Here is a 26656-nt window from a genome sequence, read left to right on the forward strand (position 1 = left end):
AAATCGAAATTTTCAAAAATTACTTTCACGAAGTAGTCACAAATTTGGAATGTCTTAGTAAGCTGATAAAAAACGACTGTAGCCAATGGTCAGATAACTATAAAAAAAAGAGACTAGTCTATGAACACATTGGTAAAAAATAGAATTTTTTAAATAAATAAGTATAAAAAATAAATATATATTTTTAGATATATGCATATTAAGTCCACAGGTTGAAAATTGCATTTTTTTTTGTCAAGATAAAGAGGAGAGGTCTTTAGGGAAGTACTGAACCGCAGTTCCATCTTAGTTGACATTTACAATATGACATAAGTGGGCACATTGGCACATCCTAAATTCGTAAAAGTTCTTCTGAATTAGGAGGTGTCATCAATGTCAATCAGATGGTGCAATTCTCTTTCTACATAGCCATGTATTCCATAGGTAAGCAGCATTTGAACCTTGACTCTCTGTTTATCCACCAGATACATTAACCTCTTCCACAGTGTAGATGGTCCTTACTATGATCAGCAGCTTTCTTTGGTCATAATCACCGGTGGCATCAGAGACTATAGTCCTTTCACAGAACTCAGTCTTCACTTTTCCTCAAGAAAAGCTGTTTTGGTATAGCAAGCGGTCAGGATTTGTCTACATCCTCAACTATATCCCATTACTTCCTTATAGAGTTCAGGCACTTTTTCTGGATCCACAGGTCTCGGCAGAAAATGTGTGAATTTTTGATGCCTCTTAGCCCTGGCTCCATCTCTTGGAGTACCATCCTTATTAAGTGCTACAAAGTATCGCCTCCCAGAGTCCCCATGTTTGTATAGGTTGGATGAGTAAGTGTTATACCAGTTTTCCTCAAACTGTTCTCTGAAAATGCACTCAGACGTCAATTTTTCCTGTAAAAAAAAAAAAAGTCAAAAAGGAAAAAAATATTAGTATATTATAGTAGTTTGTTAATGAGTGTGTGTTGCATTAATGCCATACATTAGCTACAATAGTAGAAGCAAATCTGTAGCAAAACAATGTGGCAGATTTATTATTCAAAATGCACCAGAATTTTGGCTCAAATTGAGCCAGAATAATGACAAAAACGGCTGAGCGCCACATCTATTAACAGTTTTAGAAACTTTTTTCTACACACTCGTCAAGAGGGAGTGGTCTAGCGGAAAGTGGGTGTGTCTTAAAATGTGACATCGTGCGCCAAAATTTTGGTGCAAAAAAACTGGCATAAACCAATCCAACTAAGAGGTGGTATAAGGAAGAGAAAAGTCTCTAGCATGTCTAGCTAAAGGCGCCAAGTTTATTATACAGCATGCACCACATTGATAAAATTTGGAGCATTTTCAGACTGCCTTGTCTAATTCTATACTGTCTAAAACTAGTCAGTAATAATAAATCTGCCCAATTTGATTTACCTATGTTGTATAATGCTGCAACTTTATGAAGTGCCATAGCTGCTTTTATCCTGAAAGTGTCGCAGTTACCATTTTGCCCTATAGAACACAATTGGTGAACAAATCAATTTGAATACAGTAGTGAAAAAGTGACCATCTTTAAACTAAAATATGTAATTTTACAACTTTATTAGTACAAGTTAAATAACATATCGCGCTGGGATGATACTACACCCCAAAAAGCAGATTACCAAAAAAAAGTATAAGTATAATTATTCTTTTTTTTTTTTTTTTTTTTTTTTTAAACATCTTTAAAATCCTGTGTGTATATGTGTATGGAGGCAATGGAAATGTACAGTAAGGGTATGTGCACACACACTAATTACGTCCGTAATGGACGGACGTATTTCGGCCGCAAGTACCGGACCGAACACCGTGCAGGGAGCCGGGCTCCTAGCATCATAGTTATGTACGACGCTAGGAGTCCCTGCCTCTCTGCAGGACAACTGTCCCGTACTGTAATCATGTTTTCAGTACGGGACAGTAGTTCCACTCAGAGGCAGGGACTCCTAGCATCGTACATAAGTATGATGCTAGGAGCCCGGCTCCCTGCACTGTGTTCGGTCCGGTACTTGCGGCCGAAATACGTCCGTCAATTACGGACGTAATTAGTGTGTGTGCACATACCCTAAAGGAAATAAGTATTTGATCCCTTGCTGATTTTGTAAGTTTGCCCACTGTCAAAGACATGAACAGTCTAGAATTTTTAGGCTAGCTTAATTTTACCAGTGAGAGATAGATTATATATAAAAAATTAAAAAAAAAAGCAGATCACATAGTCAAAATTATATATATTTATTTGCATTGTGCACAGAGAAATAAGTATTTGATCCCCTACCAACCATTAAGAGTTCAGCCTCGTCCAGACCAGTTACACGCTCCAAATCAACTTGGTGCCTGCATTAAAGACAGCTGTCTTACATGGTCACCTGTATAAAAGACTCCTGTCCACAGACTCAATTAATCAGTCTGACTCTAACCTCTACAACATGGGCAAGACCAAAGAGCTTTCTAAGGATGTCAGGGACAAGATCATAGACCTGCACAAGGCTGGAATGGGCTACAAAACCATAAGTAAGACGCTGGGTGAGAAGGAGACAACTGTTGGTGCAATAGTAAGAAAATGGAAGACATACAAAATGACTGTCAATCGACATCGATCTGGGGCTCCATGCAAAATCTCACCTCGTGGGGTATCCTTGATCCTGAGGAAGGTGAGAGCTCAACCGAAAACTACACGGGGGGGAACTTGTTAATGATCTCAAGGCAGCTGGGACCACAGTCACCAAGAAAACCATTGGTAACACATTATGCCGTAATGGATTAAAATCCTGCAGTGCCCGCAAGGTCCCCCTGCTCAAGAAGGCACATGTAAGGGCCCGTCTGAAGTTTGCAAATGAACATCTGGATGATTCTGAGAGTGATTGGGAGAAGGTGCTGTGGTCAGATGAGACTAAAATTGAGCTCTTTGGCATTAACTCAACTCGCCGTGTTTGGAGGAAGAGAAATGCTGCCTATGACCCAAAGAACACCGTACCCACTGTCAAGCATGGAGGTGGAAACATTATGTTTTGGGGGTGTTTCTCTGCTAAGGGCACAGGACTACTTCACCACATCAATGGGAGAATGGATGGAGCCATGTACCGTCAAATCCTGAGTGACAACCTCCTTCCCTCCACCAGGACATTAAAAATGGCTCGTGGCTGGGTCTTCCAGCACGACAATGACCCGAAACATACAGCCAAGGCAACAAAGGAGTGGCTCAAAAAGAAGCACATTAAGGTCATGGAGTGGCCTAGCCAGTCTCCAGACCTTAATCCCATCGAAAACTTATGGAGGGAGCTGAAGATCCGAGTTGCCAAGCGACAGCCTCAAAATCTTAATGATTTACAGATGACCTGCAAAGAGGAGTGGGCCAAAATTCCATCTAACATGTGTGCAAACCTCATCATCAACTACAAATAACGTCTGACTGCTGTGCTTGCCAACAAGGGTTTTGCCACCAAGTATTAAATCTTGTTTGCCAAAGGGATCAAATACTTATTTCTCTGTGCACAATGCAAATAAATATATATAATTTTGACAATGTGATTTTCTGTTTTTTTTTTAAATATAATCTATCTCTCACTGGTAAAATTAACCTAGCCTAAAAATTCTAGACTGTCCATGTCCTTGACAGTGGGCAAACTTACAAAATCAGCAAGGGATCAAATACTTATTTCCTTCACTGTACTTATAAAGAATACCCATTTCTTAGTGGATTGATCAGTTGATACTATATAAATTCATATAATACAACATTTAACCTGAAAGGTTGGCAAAAATAACAAAATGTATATACTGCATTTCTAAAAAACACGTATCAAATAAATCTTACTTACCGATCCAAAGAGTTCTCCTTTATCATTCATTCCAAGGTACAGACCACTGTCTACCCCTCTTATACTGACTAGACCAATGGCCACACTGATGAACTCAAGAATACCTGTTAAAAGATAAATAACTAAATTAGTGATTTGGAGGTTCAGTTCTATCAATAAATGTTGCCCATACAAAATTAAGCATTATTCCAATGTTTTGCTTTCGGCGTGGACCATATATTTTTTTAAATATCACACAACACTGACAGGATATGGCGTATTCTATGAAAGTCTTGATCATGTGTAGAGGAACTATGACAGGTCTATCCTGCTGCCAACTTGTACCATCTTTTCTCAATGGCAGATCACGTTAATAATAATGTTGCATTTAAAGTGCCGATCTAGCCGCACCCCTTTGTGTGAACGGTGGTTGGGATCTCATGAGAGGACATTTGTCCACAAATATGGTACAAGTTAACAGGAACTTTTTTTTTTATGTACTTACACCATATATGATACTTATGAACAAGTGGATTTAAAAAAAACAAAAAAAAAAACACAAAAAACAAAAACACAAATGATCAATCCAAAAGTACAAAGTATATGGATATTATGGAAATCTAGTGGTTTGTCTGATTGATCCACCAAGAATCTGATACATACTGCATATTTGGTTTCTGTATTTTCTGCAATTTTTAACTTTTTTTTTTTTCTTCTCTTCAAAAAGTTCTAAGAAAATGCCCTAGTTTCTAATAAAGAGGATGGTGGTGATATTTTGTCTTTTTTATCCTATCTTTTTCAAAGCAGGTCTTTAAAAAAATAATAATAAATAAGCAGGTGAGTCAACCAGACGAGAGACCACATCAGAGGAGATTCAGATGAGAATAGGGGCAGTATAAAGGAGAGCGAAATAAAAGAACACCACGTTTGATCTCTATCTACTACTCCTGGTTATGTAGAATATCCCTGTTCACAGACCGTAGAACACTTTTCTTGCTTCTCATAGCTGAGCCTGCCCAAAGTGACAACCTGGTACCACCAGTCATTTATAAACGAACTTCACCTTCAGAATTTTTATAGGCTGTAAGATTAATTAACTCTTCAGCCCGACAACGGCTTCTATTTGATGTCAGGCATCAAAAGAGTTAAGAATAATTGATATTTATGGTCTTGGCTATGGGAAAGTGACGGAAAACATTTTAATCAGTTATACAGCAGCTAAATCAATAAAAGGGGGGGAAAGTGCCTATCAACAATAGTTGGTTTGTTCAGATTAAAAGAACATAGAATAAATACCCTGATCATTATTCACTCTTCCTGTCAGATAAGCATTTACATCCTTCCCTGTCCTCTATGGGGAGACAGAATTTGATAATATTGCCTATAATGGCAATAGATGTGAAGATTGTTTGCAGGATACGACCAATAATAACCAGTTCAATCAGATCCGATCAGTCAAAATCCTTAGATTTTGGGGTAAAATGTATCAAGTAAATTTTAACATTTTGATTGGTAATTTCTCTATAATTCTGACTTGTATGTGGAAATATGTCGAGTAGTGAACAATCCAGTGTCAGGCCCATTGAACATAGTGGTGGTGTGTGAAGTGACTAGCAAAATTGTTATGTCTATAGCCAGATAAGGAAACAGATAACGGAGAGATACCTCTAGACAAGTATCAACTTTACAAGGCAGTAGTCTACACTTCTTGGATGTAAAGAATTGTGAATGTTGCAAGTTGGCCCTTGTATACAGAATTGTACATTATTATAGGATGTATGTTGTGTACTACAAATACTAAATGGATATTTCACAACATAGTATACTTCATATAGGTAGGTGTGCAAACCTGAAGTCATTTATACACTGAATCCAATCAGGTGTGCACTCCTGAAGTGCAGTATACATTGCATATAGGCTGGTGTGTAATCCTGAAGTGTAGTATACAGGCTGGTGTGCAATCATGTAGTGTAGTATAGAGGTTGGTGTGTAATCCTGAAGTGTAATATACAGGTAGGTGTGCAATCCTGAAGTGTAGTATACAGGCTGGTGTGCAATCCTGAAGTGTAGTATACATTGCATGTAGGCTGGTGTGTAATCCTGAAGTGTAGTATACAGATTGGTGTGTAATCCTGAAGTGTAGTGTACAGTCTGGTGTGTAATCCTGAAGTGCAGTATACAGGCTGGTGTGCAATCATGTAGTGTACTGTACAGGTTGGTGTATAATCCTGAAGTGTAGTATACAGGTTGGTGTGCCATCCAGTATACAGGTTGGTGTGCCATCCAGTATACAGGTTGGTGTGCCATCCAGTATGCAGGTTGGTGTGCCATCCAGTATGCAGGTTGGTGTGCCATCTAATATGCAGGTTGGTGTGCCATCTAATATGCAGGTTGGTGTGCCATCTAATATGCAGGTTGATGTGCCAGCTAGTATACAGGTTGGTGTGCCATCCAGTATACAGGTTGGTGTGCCATCCAATATACAGGTTGGTGTGCCATCTAGTATACCGGTTGGTGTGCCATCTAGTATACAGGTTGTTGTGCCATCTAGTATACAGGTTGATGTGCCATCTAGTATACAGGTTGTTGTGCCATCTAGTATACAGGTTGATGTGCCATCTAGTATGCAGGTTGATGTGCCATCTAGTATACAGGTTGTTGTGCCATCTAGTATACAGGTTGATGTGCCATCTAGTATGCAGGTTGGTGTGCCATCTAGTATGCAGGTTGTTGTGCCATCTAGTATACAGGTTGATGTGCAATCTAGTATGCAGGTTGGTGTGCCATCTAGTATGCAGGTTGGTGTGCCATCTAGTATGCAGGTTGGTGTGCCATCTAATATGCAGGTTGATGTGCCATCTAGTATGAAGGTTGATGTGCCTTCTAATATGCAGGTTGATGTGCCATCTATTATACAGGTTGGTGTGCCATCTAATATACAGGTTGGTGTGCCATCTAGTATGCAGGTTGGTGTGCCATTTGATATACATTGCATGTTGGCAGGTGTGCAATTTAAGAGTCTAGTCTGCCCCATCTAGGTATATAACAGAAGATAACATATACACTGGCACTAGATGTAACTGGGGTAATATTTGCAGCTCAGATGCTCTCACTTTACATGAACGTCTCAGTAATACACAGTGGAAACCTACCGAAGCGGCTGTGGTCTTGCCTGGTGCCCTGCACGCTGCCATCTGGCAGGATCTGGAGGTGGAAGCCAGTCCTGCAGTAGAGCTGGCGGCGGCGCAGGATGCCCTGGAGATGCGCCAGGTCTGATGGAGCACTGCGGGAAAGGCGATCAGGTTGTCCCATGGGATCATTGTAGAACAAGGGGCTATCCCTGGCAGGAGGAGGCAGCAAGAAATGAGAACCAACTTGTCCCAGGGTATCCAGCCCGGCCAGATAGTTCCCCACCTCGGGCAGTGGAGCCATGTGTGATCGGGGTGATGGTTAGTCCAGGGATGAGTGACAGGCTGGAGAACCTGCGCTAGCACCTGGTGCCCTTGTCCAGATAACGTGATGCCAGTCAGCGATCTCTGCAGGCACTTTGTATATTGGCTCAGTTGACATATGGTAATGAAGCCGGGTCTCAAGTCTTCTTCTTTACACCTCTGTTCACAACGTGCAAAGTGTCTCCTTCCCAGCGCAGGCCCATTCACATGCAATGCTAATCACAGCCATGATCACCATAATCCACATCTCCCTGCAAGCTGCCCAAACTGAACCCAAGGGACATGTTAGGGCTTGGAGGAGGGAAATGATGATGACTGGACACCTCTGGGATGGAGACACCAGGGCGGAGGTCCTCACACGAGATCCTGGAGGAGAAGCTGCTGCAGAGCAGTGATCGGGATGCAGGAGGTCCTCCTAATGCACAGGTGGGACAGGTGCAAGGAAAGGTAGAGGTGGGGGCGTGGTCTTCAGCTTAGACCTTCCCAGACTACACACAGATACAAAGGGAACAGCCACACATAGCACACAAGCCTCACTCCAGCAGACCTGCCTTCACCGCCACACTGCATACACACACAAGTCTACTACAGCTGTGTGAGTGAGGGGTTAATCGTGCTTACTACCGATGATACTGTGTCATTATAACCCATCTACGCTGGATTGACCATTGCAGTCATAGAATGTTGACCACAATATAACACAGTGATGATATCGGAATTGTAGACCTGTTGCTTTGCCTAATTGTTTAAGTGGAAACTCATGTTTGCTAATATAGAGAAGGGTCCAGATCAACTCTGGGTAAAGCTCCCTATGCGGGGTGAAAATCTATCAATCCTCAAGCAACATACACACTTGATCAGTGTGGGTCAGTTCACACAAAGCGTAACTACTGCAGATTTTCCGCAACGGATTTTGCTGCGTATTACAGTAGCAGCAGAGTGGATGAGATTTGAACAAATGTCACATACACGCTGCGTTAATGAGCTGTAAAAACACTCAAATTGACCTGCGGGCGTTTTTTTAATCCGCAGCGTGTCAATTGTATTTACGTAATCGCTGCTTCTTTGATGCAGTTTTTCTCCATTGAATTCAATAGGGAGGTAAAAGCCACAACAAATAGCACATGTTGTGATTTTTGCAGTGGAAAAACAGCGATTCCGCCGCAAAGATCGCAACTCAGAAAAAAAAATCTATGAATCACAGGTTATAGCGGTTACATGGGATGAAACGTCAGGACGGCTGAAGGACGCGACACCATGGCTACGTAAGTATGAAACTTGATTTTTCCGCATCTGACATTCCAGCCGAAAAACTGCACCACAATTTGGTGCGGTTTTTCAGCCAGAATTCCCTGTCGCGCCCAGTGCAGATACGCTGTGTGCATTTACGCTGCGTTTCTGCCCTGTGTGAACATACCCTTATACTCAATATATGTCAGGATGTGGCATGCAGAATACAATATATTTTATTAAGTGTCTCTTATCTGGTACATGCTGGCGCCTTTTTTATATGTAAAGAAATTGTGTATTGAATTTGCATGCAATTATTTTCCTCTAAAGATAAAACCAAACAAGGCTGTATTCACACACACAATTTATCAGGCAATTTAAATCGCTTCAAAAACGCTTTTAAAAACGCCAGCGTTATTAAAATGTAACATGTTTTTAAGGCCTCATGCACACGACCGTGCCTTTGTGTCCGCAATTTATCTGCATTATTGTGGATAAATTGCGGTCCCATTAATTTCTATGGTCCTGTGCACGTGGTTTTCATGGATCTGTGCGGGGGCTGTGAATCCGGGGCCACAAAAACTCAGGAAAAGTTATTTTACGGTCCAGATTTGCGGCTTTACAAACTGGTGACATAAGTTTTTGTCCATGAATCCATATGACACACAGATGCACGATTAAAAGTTTTTTTGCGGACAAATGGAGCGCAAATCATTTGTGGTTTTGAGACCACTACAGTTGTGTGCATGAGTCCTGAGTTTTTCTTTGCTGGCGTTTTTAAAGTCCTATAGAGGAGCTTATGGGTGTATTCATACACCCTATGGAAAAAACACCTGAAAAAGCCTTACCCACATCATGCTGCAATTGAAATAAAAAGCCACTGACCAGAAAATTGCCTCAAAAACACAACAAAACCAAAACGCAGTGTATGTAGTGCATTTTATATTTCATGTAACATTTGGCCACACTAAAAACGCTGCAACAAACATCATTAAAAATGCCACGAAAACGCACAAAAATTAAGCAAAATGCTTTGTGTGAATCTTATAACAGTAGGTAAGTAAGAAAATTGTGTAATCGGTTGGATAACACTGTAAGAACATTTCCAATACCAATGTTCTTACTCTTTTGTGGAGTGCGGCTCCGTGATACGTGTGCTGCGCGCTGCCATCACATCAGGTATGATTATTTATGCTTTTCAGAGGCGAAGCTCATGGACCGCAATGCAAAATCTGTCACCCTCTATCTGTCATTTTTAATTCTGCACCCCTATAGCTACACCCCTCATTCTTTTTTTTTTTTTTTTAAATGTTACATGACGCTTTGTAAACTTGGCACATCTTGACTTGGCATCAGACAGGGGAAGCCTATACAACAGATGTGCGCCTTTTTATGCTTGTGATAACTATGTCGTAAACGTACGACTGGCTAGCCATGAACAATTGCTTATTAGTGATACATCAGCCCATCAGTGTATGGATGAAAAAAAACTGTGATATAGTAGGTAGTTATGGTAATAATGATCACTGGGTGGTTTAGTATTGATAGTAGTGATACATTTCTATGTGATCTGATGATAAAGCCTAATATATCTATCTCATATCTATCTATCTATCTATCTATCTCATATCTATCTATCTATCTCATATCTATCTATCTCATATCTATCTATCTATCTCATATCTATCTATCTATCTATCTATCTATCTATCTATCTATCTATCTATCTATCTATCTATCTATCTATCTATCTATCTATCTATCTATCTATCTATCTATCTCATATCTATCTATCTATCTATCTATCTCATATCTATCTATCTCATATCTATCTATCTCATATCTATCTCATATCTATCTCATATCTATCTCATATCTATCTCATATCTATCTATCTATCTATCTATCTATCTATCTATCTATCTATCTATCTATCTATCTATCTATCTATCTATCTATCTCATATCTATCTATCTCATATCTATCTATCTCATATCTATCTATCTATCTCATATCTATCTATCTATCTATCTATCTATCTATCTATCTATCTATCTATCTATCTATCTATCTATCTATCTATCTATCTATCTATCTATCTCATATCTATCTATCTCATATCTATCTATCTCATATCTATCTATCTATCTATCTATCTCATATCTATCTATCTATCTAATCTGTCATCTATCTAAGGGTATGTTCACACGTCTTAACAAATTACGTCTAAAATTACAGAGCTGTTTTCAGGCGAAAACATCTCCTGAATTTCAGACGTTTTTGCAAGTACTCGCGTTTTTTGCAGCGTCCATTACGGACGTAATTGGAGCTGTTTTTTAATGGAGTCAATGAAAAACGGCTCCAAAAACGTCCAAAGAAAAGACATGCACTTCTTTGATGCGGGCGTCTTTTTACGCGCCGTCTTTTGACAGCGACGCGTAAGATTACACCTCGTCTGAACAGAACATTGTAAAACCCATTGCAAGCAATGGGCAGATGTTTGCAGGCGTAATGGAGCAATCTTTTCAGGCGTAATTCGAGGCGTAAAACACCCGAATTACGTCTGAAAATAGGTATGGTGAACATACCCTTAGGGTATGTGCACATGTATTGACCAAAAACGTCTGAAAATACGGAGCAGTTTTCAAGGGAAAACAACCCCTGATTTTCAGAAGTTTTTTGAGCAACTCACGTTTTTCGCTGCGTTTTTCGCGCCGTTTTCACAGCGTTTTTTATGTCCGTTTTTGGAGCTGTTTTCATTGGAGTCTATGAGAAAACGGCTCCAAAAACGTCCAAAGAAGTGCCCTGCACTTCTTTTGCCGAGGCTGTATTTTTACGCATCGTCGTTTGACAGCTGTCAAACGACGACGCGTAAATTACAGGTCGTCGGCACAGTACGTCAGCAAACCCATTCAAATGAATGGGCAGATGTTTGCCGACGTATTGTAGCCTTATTTTCAGACGTAAAACGAGGCATAATACGCCTCGTTTACGTCTGAAAATAGGTCGTGTGAACCCAGCCTTACTCTCTCATCTATCTATCTATCTATCTATCTATCTATCTATCTATCTATCTATCTATCTATCTATCACATATCTACTTATCCTCAGAGCCATCCAGGACCACTTTGTGTAATGCTAGGTCAGGGAGATCAAATAGACTTCATTTCCGTGCTGTATGAAGTGTTGGGAGTAATTCATTGGCAGATGTTTAAGAGCAGGTAACGTTACACCTTCCCATCCTTTCAATGCTCAATAATGCACCTGAACTATAAACTAGCTCTTTAAAGCGGCAATTCCCTCGCTGAGACTGGGCCGGCCTGCTACAATGTTGTAAACAGATAAACCGCCCCTCGAAAAGAAAAAAAATTGGGATGTCAATGGAATAGCTGTAACAGGTATATGTTACACTATTTACCTTGCAAATGGCAGGATTCTGTCATGTGGAGGGATCTGCCATACAGTATAGTTGTGATTTCAAAGCCCATCTGTGTAAACATTATCACATCAGTGTAAAACACCGGCCAATGAGTTTGTGCTTTGAACAAAATCGACTTAATTGCTCTGTTAATTCAAAGACACTCAGATCAAAGTTCCTCAAGTGCTTTGTATCCAAGTGAATAGAAAGGGCTAGATGGGTAGCAGTTTATAACTAACACCAGAGAATTTTTATTGATATTGCTCCAAATAAAAAATAAAAAAAATAAGTCTTAACACCACTTCAATAAGTTCCTGGATTATTATGGCCATTGAGAGCCCCTACACCTAAAGGAAAGCAGGGGGTGATCGTCTAATGATGTATACAGTAAGGCTGGGTTCACACACCCTATTTACGGACGTAATTCGGGCGATTTAACCTCGAATTACATCCGAAAATACGGCTCCAAAGCGCTGGCAAACATCTGCCCATTCATTTGAATGGGTTTTACGATGTTCTGTGCCGACGGTCATTTTATTTTATTTTTTAAAACGCCCGCGTCAAAGAAGTGGCTGTCACTTTTTGGGACGTAATTGGAGCCGTTTTCCATTGACTCCATAGAAAAACAGCTCCAATTACGTCCGTAATGGACGCTGCGAAAAACGCCTGCACGTGCCATTACGGCTGAAATTCCGGAGCTGTTTTCTCCTGAAAACAGCACCGTCATTTCAGGCGTATCGGACGTGTACGTGTCAACCCAGCCCAAGACTATAAACATTTACCCTTGTGCTGGCCGTATATGTTGGAATTGTTTCTGATAGTTTATTAAAGATGCAGCAATTTCTGGCAATATTTCTGCAAATAATTGTGCAACACGTTACAGCAGTTTTTTTTTATTTTTGGGCGCTTTCTGTTTAGTTTGTTTGAAAAAAGTAATTTGCACTTTTTAAAGGCGTTGTCAGGATGTCCTTCAATTATCCACAGCAGATAGCGGCCACCAAGAGTATCTTTCTCTCTGAAGGGTCCAGCCTGTTCGTGCATTACACGGAGAATCATTGGATTTCAATAGGCAACTTGTAATACTGCAAACGCCAATGTGGTGCCGCTGCAGGGAATAGTAACTTTTGCTGTCAGATTCCGCTATTGTTTACAGCTGATCGCCGCAGGTTCCAGCAGCAGGACATCTTATGATCAGCTTATTTTTGGGGGACCCATCTAACAAAAAAGGGAATTTTCCACACTTCTTTAAAGAGGACCCGTCAGCTCTCCTGACATGTAGGTTTTAGTAAATACTTCCCCATAATATAACAATTCTGGAGCAGCTGTTATTATAACTATGCGTTGTGCCATCGGCTCTGCTATTCCTTCCAGAAATGTATGAATAAATTGACAACTTGGTGCTTCTCTCCAGAGTCTGACAATGCCCAATCAGTCCTACAGTGCCAGACTGTGCAGGGAAACAGAAGGAAAATGGTTACACCTAGTTGTCATTTTATTCATATATTTCCAGGAGGAATAGCAGGGGAATGACACAGTTCAGAGTTCTATGAAAAGATGCTCCAGCATTGTTATTTCATGGGGAATACAAGTATTTACTAAAACAGACATATCAGGAGAGCTGGCAGGGCCTCTTTAAAGGGGTTTTCTAGTCCTAAGTAACTGATGGCCCTTTCCGAGTTAACCTCTCATCCTTACTTTTGATTGACAGCTCCTCATCTCCCCCCATCACACACGAAACTCCATGGTTGCGAATCGATGTCCTGTTCTGGTGCGTGCACACAACAAAACATCATAGCGGCGCATGCGCAGTAACTAGATTTGAGGGCCGAACAAAGCAGGGATGAGTGCCGAACTAGACAAGAATTCGTCACTCAAGGTGGGCCCGTTTTTGGCGGTGTGCGGGCATAAGAAGAGGAATGAACGAGACTGACGAATTATTACCGTAAAAGGCGCAAAACGTTTGCAGACCGTTATTTACTGGACTAGTAAAAATGTGCTGCTTGTATTTCATGCTGCACCATTGTGTGCTGTAACACTGTGCTCAAACCACAACTATTAAGCCGGGGTTAAACATACGGTAAATACTGCCGATTTTATTGCGGAAAATCAGCAGCATATTACACTACCAGCAAAGTGGATGAGATTTTAACATATTTCATCCACACGCTGCGTAAAAAAAACAGCCGAAAAACCATTCATAAATTGACCCGCTTTTCAATCTGCAGCATGTCAATTTATGCTGCGGAATCGCCGGTTTTCTGTTGGGGGTTTTCCCCATTGAATTCAATGAAGTTTTAAAAGCCGCAACAAATAGAAGATGTTGCGATCTTTGTGGCGGAAAAGCTGCAGTTTTGCCGCAAAATATGCAACTCAGAAAAAAAAATATTATACTTAGCCAGAAATCTATGCTTCTGCGTCCAGCCCTACCTCCAAGGATGATGTTTCATCCCATGTGACTGATGCAGCCAATCACAGGCTGCAGCCTTCACATGGTGTGAAACGTCATCCCAGGAGGCCGGGCTTCAGGACGTCAGAAGGGACGCGTCGCCATGGTTACGGCCGGGTTAAGTAAGAACATTTGTTTGTTTTTTGCAGCGCTGATTAGCGCAGTGGAAGTTCCGCTCGAAAAACTGCACCAAAATGTGATGCAGTTTTTCAGACAGAATGTGCTGCGGGTTTTAGGTCGGATACGCAGCGTATCCGACCTGTGTGACCCGACCTTATGTTGGCTTTTCTCCATAATTACAGCGCTGTGAAATTTCTACTCCATTTTTCCTATTTTTGCATATTTGTCACATTTTAATATTTCAGATCAAACCACTTTTAATCCTAGACAAAGATAACCCAAGTAAACGCAAAATGCTGTTTTTAAATAAGGATTTCATTTATTAAAGTAAAAATTCTGTTCAGCCCTATCTGGCCCTATGTGGAAAAGTAATTACCCCTTAGCTACTAAATCAACCAGTTATTTAAATTCAATTGACAATTGAGTTCTATCTCACAAGCCACACCAAGTCATGATCACTGCCAGACCTGTTGAATCTAAACATCTCTAAAATAGAAGTTGTCTGGCAATGTGAAGCCAGCTATAAGGTCTCAAAAAGCAGCACATGATGCCACGATCTAAAAACATTCAAATACACATGCCAAACAAAGTCAATTTAATCTACCAGTCTCCAAAGGGATACAAAGCCATTGCTAAGGCTCTGGGACTCCAGAGAACCACAGTGAGAGCCATTATCCATAAATGAAGAAAACTACACCTGTTTTAAAAACGGGTCACCCGAGGCGCTTGTCTTGCCTGGTGAGGTGGCCGCCTGATTCCAGACAGGGACTAGTGGAGAGGGGGCCACGCATGTTCGCAGCTTTCTCCATCCAATTCTATGGGAATTATGGAAACAGCCAAACAAGCACAGCTCTGGGACCCACATCTATCAGACATTTATCGCATATCCAGTGGATATGCCATTCATTTTTAAGTTGAGAATAATCCTTTAGTGGCCGAGTCAATGTCCTGACTTGAATCCCATTGAGATGCTGTGACATGACCTTAAAGTGTAACTAAACGTTCAAAAAAAACTTCTGACATGTCATAGTGACATGTCAGAAGTTTTGATTGGTGGGGGTCCGAGCACTGAGACCCCACCGATCGTTAAAATGAAGCGGCAGAAGCGCTTGCGCGAGTGCTGAGCCGCTTCGTTTTTGATCTGCTTTTCTCGGAAAGCTGAGCAGTTGGTGTACAGGCTCATAGACTTTCTATTGAGCCCGTACACCAATTGCTCGGCTTTCCAAGAAAAGCCGATCAGAAACCAAGCGGCTCAGCACTCGCGCAAGTGCTTCTGTGGCTTCGTTTTAGCGATCGGTGGGGTTGAGTGTGAAGAAACACATAGGGCTGGTTTAGCGAGGGTGCTAGTAGCAGTATGGCCGGGTTCACATGTAGCATAAATACTGCTGATTTTCCACAACGGATTTAATTGCGGAAAATACGCAGCATAATACAGTAGCAGCAAAGTGGATGAGATTTGCATAAATCTCATACAGACGCTGCATAAATAATAGGCAGAAAAAACGCTCATAAATTGACCTGCGGTGCTGTTTTTTTAATCCGCAGCATGTCAATTGTATTTACATAATCACGTCTTTTATGTTGCAGGTTTCCCCCATTTAATTCAATGGGAAGGTAAAACCCCCAACAAATAGCAGATGTTGCAATTCCACTACAAAAATCTTATGATTATGCCGAATTCTGTGCTTTTTAGTCCAGCCCGGCCACCTGGGATGACGTTTCATCCCATGTAACCGCTTAAGCCAATCACAGGCTTCGGGACGTCAGAGGGATGTGTTGCCATGGCTAAAGAAAATTATAAAACCTTTTTTTTTTTTTAACGTGTAGATTTCCGCAGCCGACATTCTGGCCAAAAAACTGCACCACAATTTGGTGCAGTTTTTCGGCTGGACATCCCTGCGGCGTCCAGTACGGATACGCTGTGTGCTTTTATGCAGCAAATCCACCCTGTTTCAACATACCCTATGAGGGGCCTTAGAGGTTAGAGTTCTACATTTTGCTTAGCCTATATGCTATCAGCTATTCTCTTTACCTAGTCCTAGAAGCATTGAACATGGTCTAGAATTTAGTGAAGGTGAATGAAGAGTGCATCATTAAAAGGATTTGCCAGTATATGATCAGTCAGGGCTGGCGTTGGGGTGGGCAAACTGGGCAATTGCCTAGGGCCCCCATCCTCTTAGGGTCCCCTGCCCGTGGCTACTACGGGGCCCACGCCACCCGGCCCATAACATTTATGGGCCGGACGGCATGGGCCCCCTCATGCCCGGTGGTGTCGCTAGCACTGGAGTGGTCCCCGGTGCTAGTGACAGCCATATTCACTTGTCATGCGTTCCCTATTTACAAGGGGGAGCTGTGTAGCACTATATACAATGGGAAAGAACTGTGTAGCACTATTTACAAGGGGGGCACTGTGTAGCACTATATACAAAGGGGGGCGCTGTGTAGTACTATAAACAAGGGGTGGCGCTGTGTGGCACTATATACAAGGGAGGTGGGCTGTGCAGCACTATATACAAGGGGGGTTCTGTGTGGCACTATCAACAAGGGAGGGGGTGCTGTTTGGAAATATACAGGGGACATTGCTGTGTGGCACTATATACAAGGAGGGGGCTGTGTGGCACTATATACAAGGGGTCTGTGTGGCACTAAATATACAAGGGAGTGGCGCTATATAGAAGGGAGAGGGGCTGTGTGGCACTATACAAGAGGAGCTGTGTGGCTCTATCTACTAAGGGAGAGTTGTGTGGCACTATCTACTAAGGAGGGCTGTGTGGCACTATCTACTAAGGGGGGGGGGGGATTGTGTGGCATTATCTACTACCAGGGAGTTGTGTGGCACTATATATAAGGTGGAGAGGACTGTGGTGCTATCTACAGGGAGCTGTGTGTGGTGCTATCTACAGGGGGCACAACGATATACGTAATCACATATCGTCTGCAGAGCTCCTGTGTATAACTGGCATCTACCACTATATGGTCACTACATGGTGGTGATATTGGTATTTGTATAGTGGTTTTATTCAGTAACAGTATGGGGTATTATTTCATCTGGCATAATGGTGTGGTTTAATAACTGTATATGTATATAGATAATTTTTTGTGTGAGAGGGGGGACATATGCTTTGGGTCTTGCAACAATCCTGGAGGCGCTAGAAATTAGTAATGCAGTTCTCTGCACACCGCCTTCTGAATTGACTGCATTATTGATACAGTAAGGGTGTGTTCACATCTGCATCGGGGTTCCATTGATGGCTTCTGTCAGATTTTTCCATCAGGGGAACCCATGAACGCAAACCAAACGGAAACCATAACTTCCGTTTGCATTAACAATGATTTCAATGGTAATGCTTCCTTTGCAAATGGTTTCCGTTTGTATCTGTTCCGTAAGGTTTTTGTTTTTGTACGGAATCAATTGAGCAATTGACTGCACTAAAAAAAGAGAAACCTTACGGAACGGAGACATTACCATTGAAATCAATGGTAATGCAAACGGAAGCTATGGTTTCTGTTTGGTTTGCGTTCATGGGTTCCCCTGACAGAAAGGTCTAACAGAAGCCATCAATTGAACCCGACGCAGATGTGAACAGGCCCTAATTCAGCATTTGGGGCCCCACTTTTAATCTTGCCCAGGGCCACACTTTATCTAAAACCGGCCCTGTGATAGGTGCATGTCCGACACCCGGACCGATCCGCCACTCCGGCTGCCTCCACGCATCGGATGTTTGGAACGGTATGCAGTAGAGCAGATGGCTCCGACCACTACATAGCGACCATTCGGCAGAACTGCAGCACTGCCCCTATTAACTTGAATAGGAGCCGAGCTGCAGTACTACAGTTCGGCCGCTATTCTTTGACTAGAGCCATCTGCTTCTGTCAATATCATCCGGTGCCCGGAGCCAGCCAAAGTGGAGACTCGGACTCGTACCGATCATATACCGATGACCTATCCGGTGGATAGGTCATCAGTTGTCAGAACGTGGTAAACCCCTTTAATTTCCCCTGATTTGTCCAGGACTAATGAAAATAGGGATTGAACTATTGTTTTAAATTGTGTTTGCTTTGAATTTTTACCAGTACATAAATAAACATTATATTTTATATCTTATCAAATTTGTAATCAATGATGGTGAAAACACAATCGGAAAACTGCAACATTGTTTCGATTTTGAATGCCTTGTACAGTTATCTTCTGCAGTATTCCACAGAGTATGGCTATCTTGACACTTGTCTAAAGCCTGGCAGGTGGTCCTGGAGGTCCTATCCATACATAATTATGTATAGTTTCCAGAGACCTGAATAGGATCGTATGAGGCTGCTTGCGATTCCGATGAAGTGGCCACCATAATTTTGAGAAATACAGCAAAAAAAAATAAAAAATGGCATAAACATGTGACCGGAGAGAGCAGACATACAGAATTCCCTCATGAGACAGAAAGCGTGGTGTCACCTTTTCAGAAATCGCAATACACCACAGATTTTGCTGACATCATACATTTTACACTATCGATACATGTATGTGAATTGCTCCTGAATTAACAGTAAGTTTCAGGTTATAATGAATGGATATTTAGGATGGGTTCACACATAGGAAATAGTAGGGAGCTGTACTTCTATTCCACAAAACGCTTGCAATTTTGTGAATTTTAATTTCAAGAAACAATTGTAATAAAAACAATTCTAGGAATAATTTTAAAGAAAACTGCTTTTGTTATAATGTATCAAAAATGTTTTTCCATGTATTTTCTTACATTTCCCCTGAAGTCAACAGGGATAATTGCTATAAAAATACTTTATCACCTATAAAGAATATCTCAGAATATCTTCCCATATAAAAGCTTCACATCGCCGCCACTATTAATGGGGTTTACACAAAATCATCCTTACCCAGTAAAAAAAGGGTCAAACATAATGGTGCCAGTCATCTCACTATGTATAACCTGGAGCAACTATGCTTGTTTAGTGATACATAATATCCAACCATGATGACCCCAGAAGTAACAATGCTCTACCACTATGATAACGTAACTATACTCCAAGAAGAGGATATATATGGGCTATAAGTATATTTAATGCAAGAGAAAGCAATCAGGTATTTTACTCATTCAAGTGGAGTCTGCCAGTTGCGCTACCCCAATGTGCGCTTCGCGTGTGCTTCGTTAGGAGGCTTCCATAAAAATTTTGCATAGAGCAAACTGCAAAAACAAAAACTGCACCATGCTCTACAATTGCTCAGACAATGCACTTTTAGGCCCTCTTCACACTGGCGTATTTCACGTCTGTGTTACACGCGTTAAAACAACGGACGTCACACGGACCTCTGCAATTCAATGGGGCCATTCAGACATTGTGTTTTTCACGCAGCGTGTGTTCGCTGCATGAAACTCACTGCATGTCCTATTCTTGTGCGTTTTTTTGCACATCACGCACTCATTGAAATCAATGGGTGCGTGAAAAAAACGGACAGCACACGGACGTCATCCGCGTGCTGTCCGTGTTTTTCACGCACCAGTTGCTAAGGAAATGATGAGAGAAAAAAAAAAACCTCCTTCGGTTTTTTTTTTGCTGACGTAAAAACGCGTGACATACGGATGACATACGCGCGCAAAAAACGCAGAAGCGCACTGTACACGGATGTCAGGATATCCCTACAAAAGAAAAAAGGTTTTGGAAAGGCTTTTCTAATCTCCCAGGACATGATCTGATCCCATCCTTGGCACTGAATATAGAACTTCTGTATGGAGCCGAAATAACAAACAAGTGCATTAGCCACTAAAATAATGCTGAAAATTATACACACATTTGTGACATTTTAATAAATTGTCTGACCATACATTTTTGCAGGCCTTATCAATATGGCGGATGAGATACAGAACCTTAACCATGCTCCTTGTATGAAAGATGTCACTGATGTCAATTGGTATCTAGAGACCAGCTGCATCTTACAAGTATGACAATAATATAGCTGATAATGCAACTATTTTGCATAAATTTGTTGTCCGGAGCCTTTTTTCATAGGATTATTGAGGCCCTGACAGTGTGTAGAATACATAGGATTGAGTTTAGGTCTCACTTGAAGCTAACTGCCATGTCCAACAATAACTCTCTAGAAAATATTGGGAATGGCAGAGCTAGATCTTTTTGAGTGTACTTGTTCTTTTCCCACAAGTCCACCGGAGACCCTCATACATCATGACATGTCACCCAAGTTGTCCTATTACATCAACATTCCTCAAGTCATGGGGAAGATTTACTAAAGTGCTTAGAACCTTTTGTCAGGTTTTAGTCTACACGCCGGAGATCCACTCATTTATAAAGTCTTAGCTTTTAGTCATTGGAATTCAGTCGGCATTAGTCACTTTCTTAGTCCTGTTTAACACGTGGAGTGTAGGATTCAGAAAGTCCTTTGAATGCCCTGAGGATCCTTCTATGCTATCACAGTGACAATCAGATTTCTGATAGTAGGAAAAAAAGAATTCTATTTTATACCTATAGTACATTTTACACATAGGAATAATTTTTTATGGGATGTACCGTGCCAAAGTGGTTTATATTGCCTAATATATTATATTAGATTGCATTTGCATTACCAAATAAACAGAAACAAACCTGTTAAGGGACAGAGGTATTTTGGCCACCAGGTTTACACAGTGCAAAAGTAAAACTGGCTATAATGTAACATTCTACAGCATAAATTGGCAAAATAAAGAAAACAATACGAGTAGTCGAAATTGCAGGACATGTATCCATATTGAGCAATACTTACACAGTAAATATAGAATAATTTCTGCTGTTATTTTCATTATAGAGAGAAAGATGATTGTATGACTGCTTACCTCCAGTGAAAATAAAAATTGGGCAGAGTTACTCTTAAATACTTAAAAAAGTTGTCTCATGAAGACAACCCCTTTTCAGATTGAATCTGGTCCGGCGATCAACTAATTGCTGCAGGTCTAGTCTCAGAAAGCTGCAGCCAGCCATATATTTCCCCTGCAGGGGTCGCTGCAGAGAAAAATAGTATTATATGCCGGCCATTCAAATGAATGGCCCTAATGAAAGACATGTATACAGATCTAATAGAATGAGAGCCGCACTGACTGATGGGGTGATTCTGAATGGGTCTACATGCTCTGCTTATAGGGCATATGGATAGTAAATGCAGCACTGAATGCAGTCTTTCTCTTGTAAGCTCAGCTGTTGTTGTATTCTAGACTTCTAACACAAGAGGTAGCTACTTCTGGTCAACTATATTAGTATTATGAAGGTAAAACCTCCTGTCTGCTGAACAAGTACAGAGTATACTAGTCTGTATCTGGAACCAATCATTCATGACTATAACCCTCCCTTCTGTCAGCTTTTCCTGGCAGCCAATCACTGCGAGCTGTGTGAGCCACACCTCCACTCGCCACCTATCTCAAGGTTCCAAGACGTGCCTGATTGGACCTATCCGTTTAGGATTAAGGAATGTGTGCTGTCTAGTTACCCATAGTTCTTGCTAATCACTACAAAAAATTGGATTGTGATTAATTTTTTCAGTGAAGAAGCTCAATGTGGGTTTTAGTGCAAGAGATCATAAATATAAAGCTATATGTCTTATATATTTAGATCAGAAATGTCCAGATGTTTAGAAACTACAAGAAACGGCATGCCATGAAAGCTTCAGGCTGCCATGGCATGCAATGTTTCACAAGTGAGCGATTTTAATATCAATTTTATTGTAGACCCTATGACTCTTATCCAGGATGTTTTATGTCCAGATCACTGGAAATAGACTATAAGATCCTATTCTGCGCCCTTATAGCACTATAAACGCTGAAGGCTTTGTCAGAGAGAGAATGTGTGAGCTCTGACGCAATATGTGATGTTTCATGGAGGTGGCGGGCCATGACACCAGAGCACGACAATCTCTATCCAATGGAAGTCAATGTCATTATGCTTTATGGTTGTATAACATTTACTTTGATATGTAATAGGATGTTAAAGTCACAAGTTGCATTACAACTATTCAACATATTTTGAATTGGTTGCAAGGTTGTGTGTAACTTTATTTTCATTGAGGTCTCGTTGTGGTAAACCATTATAGCCTATGGGTGATGAATGAATCACTGTTAGGCATTCGTTTAACGCATCTGTCACCCATAGAATATATTGGTATCTATTTAACGAATACGTCCTAAAAAGCTATTGAAATGCCCATGACATATATGTTAAATGGATGTCTGTGACAGATGTCATATAGTGGCATCCATCACCTATAGGCTCCCATGTTAAAAAACGCTGCGCTATTCTATCCAGTAAGAAAACGGTATATCTGGCGTATAGTGTCCGATGGAGGCCACAAAGACACTCTTTTAGCCTCTGTCGCTATAATGGGAGCGTGTGTACGTTTGACGTATGCCTCGGGTGCTTTCCAGATGCGTACCTCAGACGTTCAAGGAAAACGCAGTGTGAAAGGGGCATAATACTGCTCACACATATTGACTCTACTTGCCCCCAAAGTGATGATCACTGGCATTTTACCAGTAAAACGTGCATGCTGATTGGTTGGATCTTGCCACCAATTACATGCGCTAATGATCAGAGCTGTCTGCAGCATTGAAAGTTGTCTGTGGTTTTGTGTTATAATGGCCCGCAAATGTCTATTCTAAGTTGAGAATATTGTAACCCTGAGGCAATTGTATCCTGAGGGACCACTGTATTACTAAATCTACTCCTTTGTGTTAGGCTTTGTTCGCACTAGCATTTTTAGTTTTCATCTGGGTTTCTGTTGGACTTTCCAGTATTTTTATAGCAAAAATAGCACAGTTTGCAGCACTATTCTTGCCTTCAAAAAACTAAACCCTGACAAAAACCTAATAGGCCAATGGTTTGTCAGGATTTGCCAGTATCTATTTAAAAACGGATTGGCATAGTTGTCATGTTCCATTATAAATGGAAGCTATGACGCTAGTGTGAACAGAGTTTTATGTATATTTTGAAGATTTATTGTTGTAACGCCAGCGGCGGGTACCGCTCTGGCTGGCGGTCCCTGCTGCTGGGTCTCGTACCTTGTCTGACGACTTCTTATCCTGTCTGCTATTGCTATCAGTTATCGGCCTGTATCCAGTTGTCCGTTACCATCCTGTATCCAGTCCACTATTGCTATCTGTGGTCAGCCTGTATTTGGTTATCCATTACCAGCCTGTATTCAGTATTCTATTGCTATTTGTGGTCAGCCTGTATCCGGTTATCCATTATCGGCCTGTATCCAGTCCGCTATTGCTATCTGTCGTCAGGCTGTATCCTGTTATCCATTGCCAGCCTGTATCCAGTTCGCTGTTTCTATCTGTGGTCAGCCTGTACCAGTCTGTATCCAGTCCGCTATTGCTACCTGTTTCCTGATGGTGCCCAGCTACCTGCCTGTGTCCAGCGGCCGCTACCTACCTGTGTCTGCCATCCGGTATCCATCTGTGACTAGTGATCTGCTGTCAGCTTCCATCCGCCAAGGTACCATCTGTCGGTGCCTGTTTATTGTCTGTATGGCCAGCAACTACCCCACCGGGACCACCTCAAGAGGTAGCAGCCTGGTAGCCTCCCCGCAGCGAAAACCAGATCCCTGTATAGGGGTTAAAGGGAGAAGACCGGAGAGGCTACTTAGATAATGCCCTTAGAGGTGGCCCTAAGCCAAACTGGTGGAGTAGCCTAGTGTGTCCACAAACCTGCTGGTCGCAACAGTTATTTTGCATTAAAAGGTAATCTAATTAACTTATTTTCGTTGCCACCACGCTGGGAGATCAGGATGTAACCTGCAGCGATCACAACTGCTCTTTATCGCTATCATGCTGTAAGAGCAGCATACCAAGTGCACTGAGTGATGCAGATCGAAGCACCACGGACTGGGCATACTCACTCATTGTTTGGGACCCTCTGATGTGTAAGGGGATACGTGAGTTAAGTGCACATTGTTTCATGTCCAGGAGTTTTATCTCCTATCCTTCACTACACTTTTATACGACTATTAAGGCCCCATGCACACGATCGTGCCCATAATCAGGGGCCGCGGTTGCGGGCCCAGCCTGCCGCGGATGGCCGCCCGCATTTTCGGCCAAAGTTCCCATACAAAGTATGGGAGCACGACCCGTAAAAAGCAAAAGATAGGACATGTCCTATCTTTTGTGGTACACTAATAGGGCCCGGACACCTTACCATAAATAAACGATTGTTAGACTATTTTTACGGTCGTGTGCATGGGGCCTGACTAGTGTGTGCTGGATATAATATACTGCAGTGTATCACTGTTTTCTTCTACTGGTCTAATTTTGTTTCTAATGTATCGCTTTGTCCCATTTGTCTATAGGGGATGTACCCATCTTCATGAATGAATTGTTACTACTGTTACTACATATACCATGTTGTATTATAGCCCCCTGATGAACCAATAAGTTTGGAGAAACGCATTGGTACATAACAATATAGTATTTTGAACCTTTAGGGTTTTCTGAACTTGTGATATCCTTGTTTCTTTAACACATGCTACTATCTGCATAGTCTATTCTCTTGCATTCAACACAATATCAGATTCATGGTTGCATTTGAGAATTAGCTGGTGTAGTCCGATAAATACACCGAAGGGTGCATCAGCGCGTTATGGGCGATTACTCAGCTGTTCTTACGGCACTTGTATAGGGATGCACCAGGGTCTCTTCTGATCTATAGAGTAGAAACTTTCCTTGCTCATATATACCCTCATATATATCCTTTTCCTTCTCTTGCCCCATCATTGTACCGGTGCTTTGTGTTGTTGCAATCTTGGTATATGGTGTTATACCTCAGTTGTTTTTACAACTGTTTGAAGACTTAAATTTAAGTGTTTTTGTACCTATATTTTATTTAGAGTATTTACATTTAATATTTTCCACTTGTTTATCACTAAACGTTAATTAAAGAGGCTCTGTCACCACATTATAAGTGCCCTATCTCCTACATAAGGAGATTGGCGCTATAATGTAGGTGACAGCAGTGCTTTTTATTTAGAAAAACGCTCTATTTTTACCACTTTATGAGCGATTTTTAGCTTTATGCTAATTAGTTTCTCAATGTCCGTGGGCGTGTTTTACTTTAGACCAAGTGGGCATTGTACAGAGGAGTGTATGACGCTGACCAATCAGCGTCATACACTTCTCTCCATTCATTTACACAGCACATAGCGATATAGTTATATCGCTATGTGCAGCCACATAAACACTCTATAACATTACTGCAGTGTCCTGACAATGAATATACATTACCTCCAGCAAGGACGTGATGTGTATTCAGAATCCTGACCACTTCTGAATCTTTTCTGTGAGATTTCCAGCAAGGCAAATGTAATCTCGTTTTAAATGACAGTTTACAGCGTAATCTCGCGAGATTACGTTTGCCTTGCTAGAAATATTACAGAAAAGATTCAGAAGTGTCAGGATTCTGAATATACATCACGTCCTGGCTGGAGGTAATGTATATTCATTGTCAGGACACTGCAGTAATGTTATAGAGTGTTATAGTCTTTGTGTATGTGGCTGCACATAGCGATATATCTATATCGCTATCTGCTGTGTAAATGAATGGGGAGAAGTGTATGACGCTGATTGGTCAGCATCATACACTCCTCTGTACAACGCCCACTTGGTCTAAAGTAAAAACACGCCCACTTGGGCATTAAGAAACTAATTAGCATAAAGCTAAAATCGCTCCTAACGTGGTAAAAATGGATCGTTTTTCTAAATAAAAAGCACTGCTGTCACCTACATTACAGCGCCGATCTCCTTATGTAGGAGATAGGGCACTTATAATGTGGTGACAGAGCCTCTTTAAGTTAGTTGAGCTGTGTTCTCAGTGATTTGTCTTGTATTTGCCGCATTATGCGTTTGATTTTTTTCAGTGATGTGGTAACTAATCTCTGCACAAAACTTAATTTGTCATATCAACCCTAGTTTTTAAGAATTTTTTTTAACCAGAGAAGCTTGCAAAATAAAAAGGGTGAGAACATACGAAAAGGGTAAGAATATAAGGACCCCCCTTCACTTATCTCCGGCCACCATACAGATTTGACTTAGGTGCAACACTCTAGTGAGAACACATCAGGTTTCTATTATACAAAGTTAAAGACACATGAAAAGATAAAACTTGTGAGGTCCTGAAAGCTTCTGTTTTGCAGTGCCGAGCGGTAATTTATG

General features: G+C 41.3%; 1 protein-coding gene across 1 annotated transcript; it reads right to left on the minus strand.

Moving 5' to 3' along the window:
• Window positions 1–409: 409 nt before the first annotated feature.
• On the minus strand, window positions 410–7333 carry FGF20 (fibroblast growth factor 20). Its single transcript, XM_075849622.1, has 3 exons — window positions 6952–7333; window positions 3821–3924; window positions 410–881 (listed from the first exon to the last, which is right to left on the minus strand). The coding sequence occupies exons 1-3, from the start codon at window positions 7229–7231 to the stop codon at window positions 636–638; spliced, it is 630 nt and encodes a 209-aa protein (XP_075705737.1). The 5' UTR covers window positions 7232–7333; the 3' UTR covers window positions 410–635.
• Window positions 7334–26656: the final 19323 nt, after the last annotated feature.

The sequence above is a fragment of the Rhinoderma darwinii genome, chromosome 1 (genome assembly GCF_050947455.1).
Source record: "Rhinoderma darwinii isolate aRhiDar2 chromosome 1, aRhiDar2.hap1, whole genome shotgun sequence".
Lineage (NCBI taxonomy): Eukaryota > Metazoa > Chordata > Amphibia > Anura > Rhinodermatidae > Rhinoderma > Rhinoderma darwinii.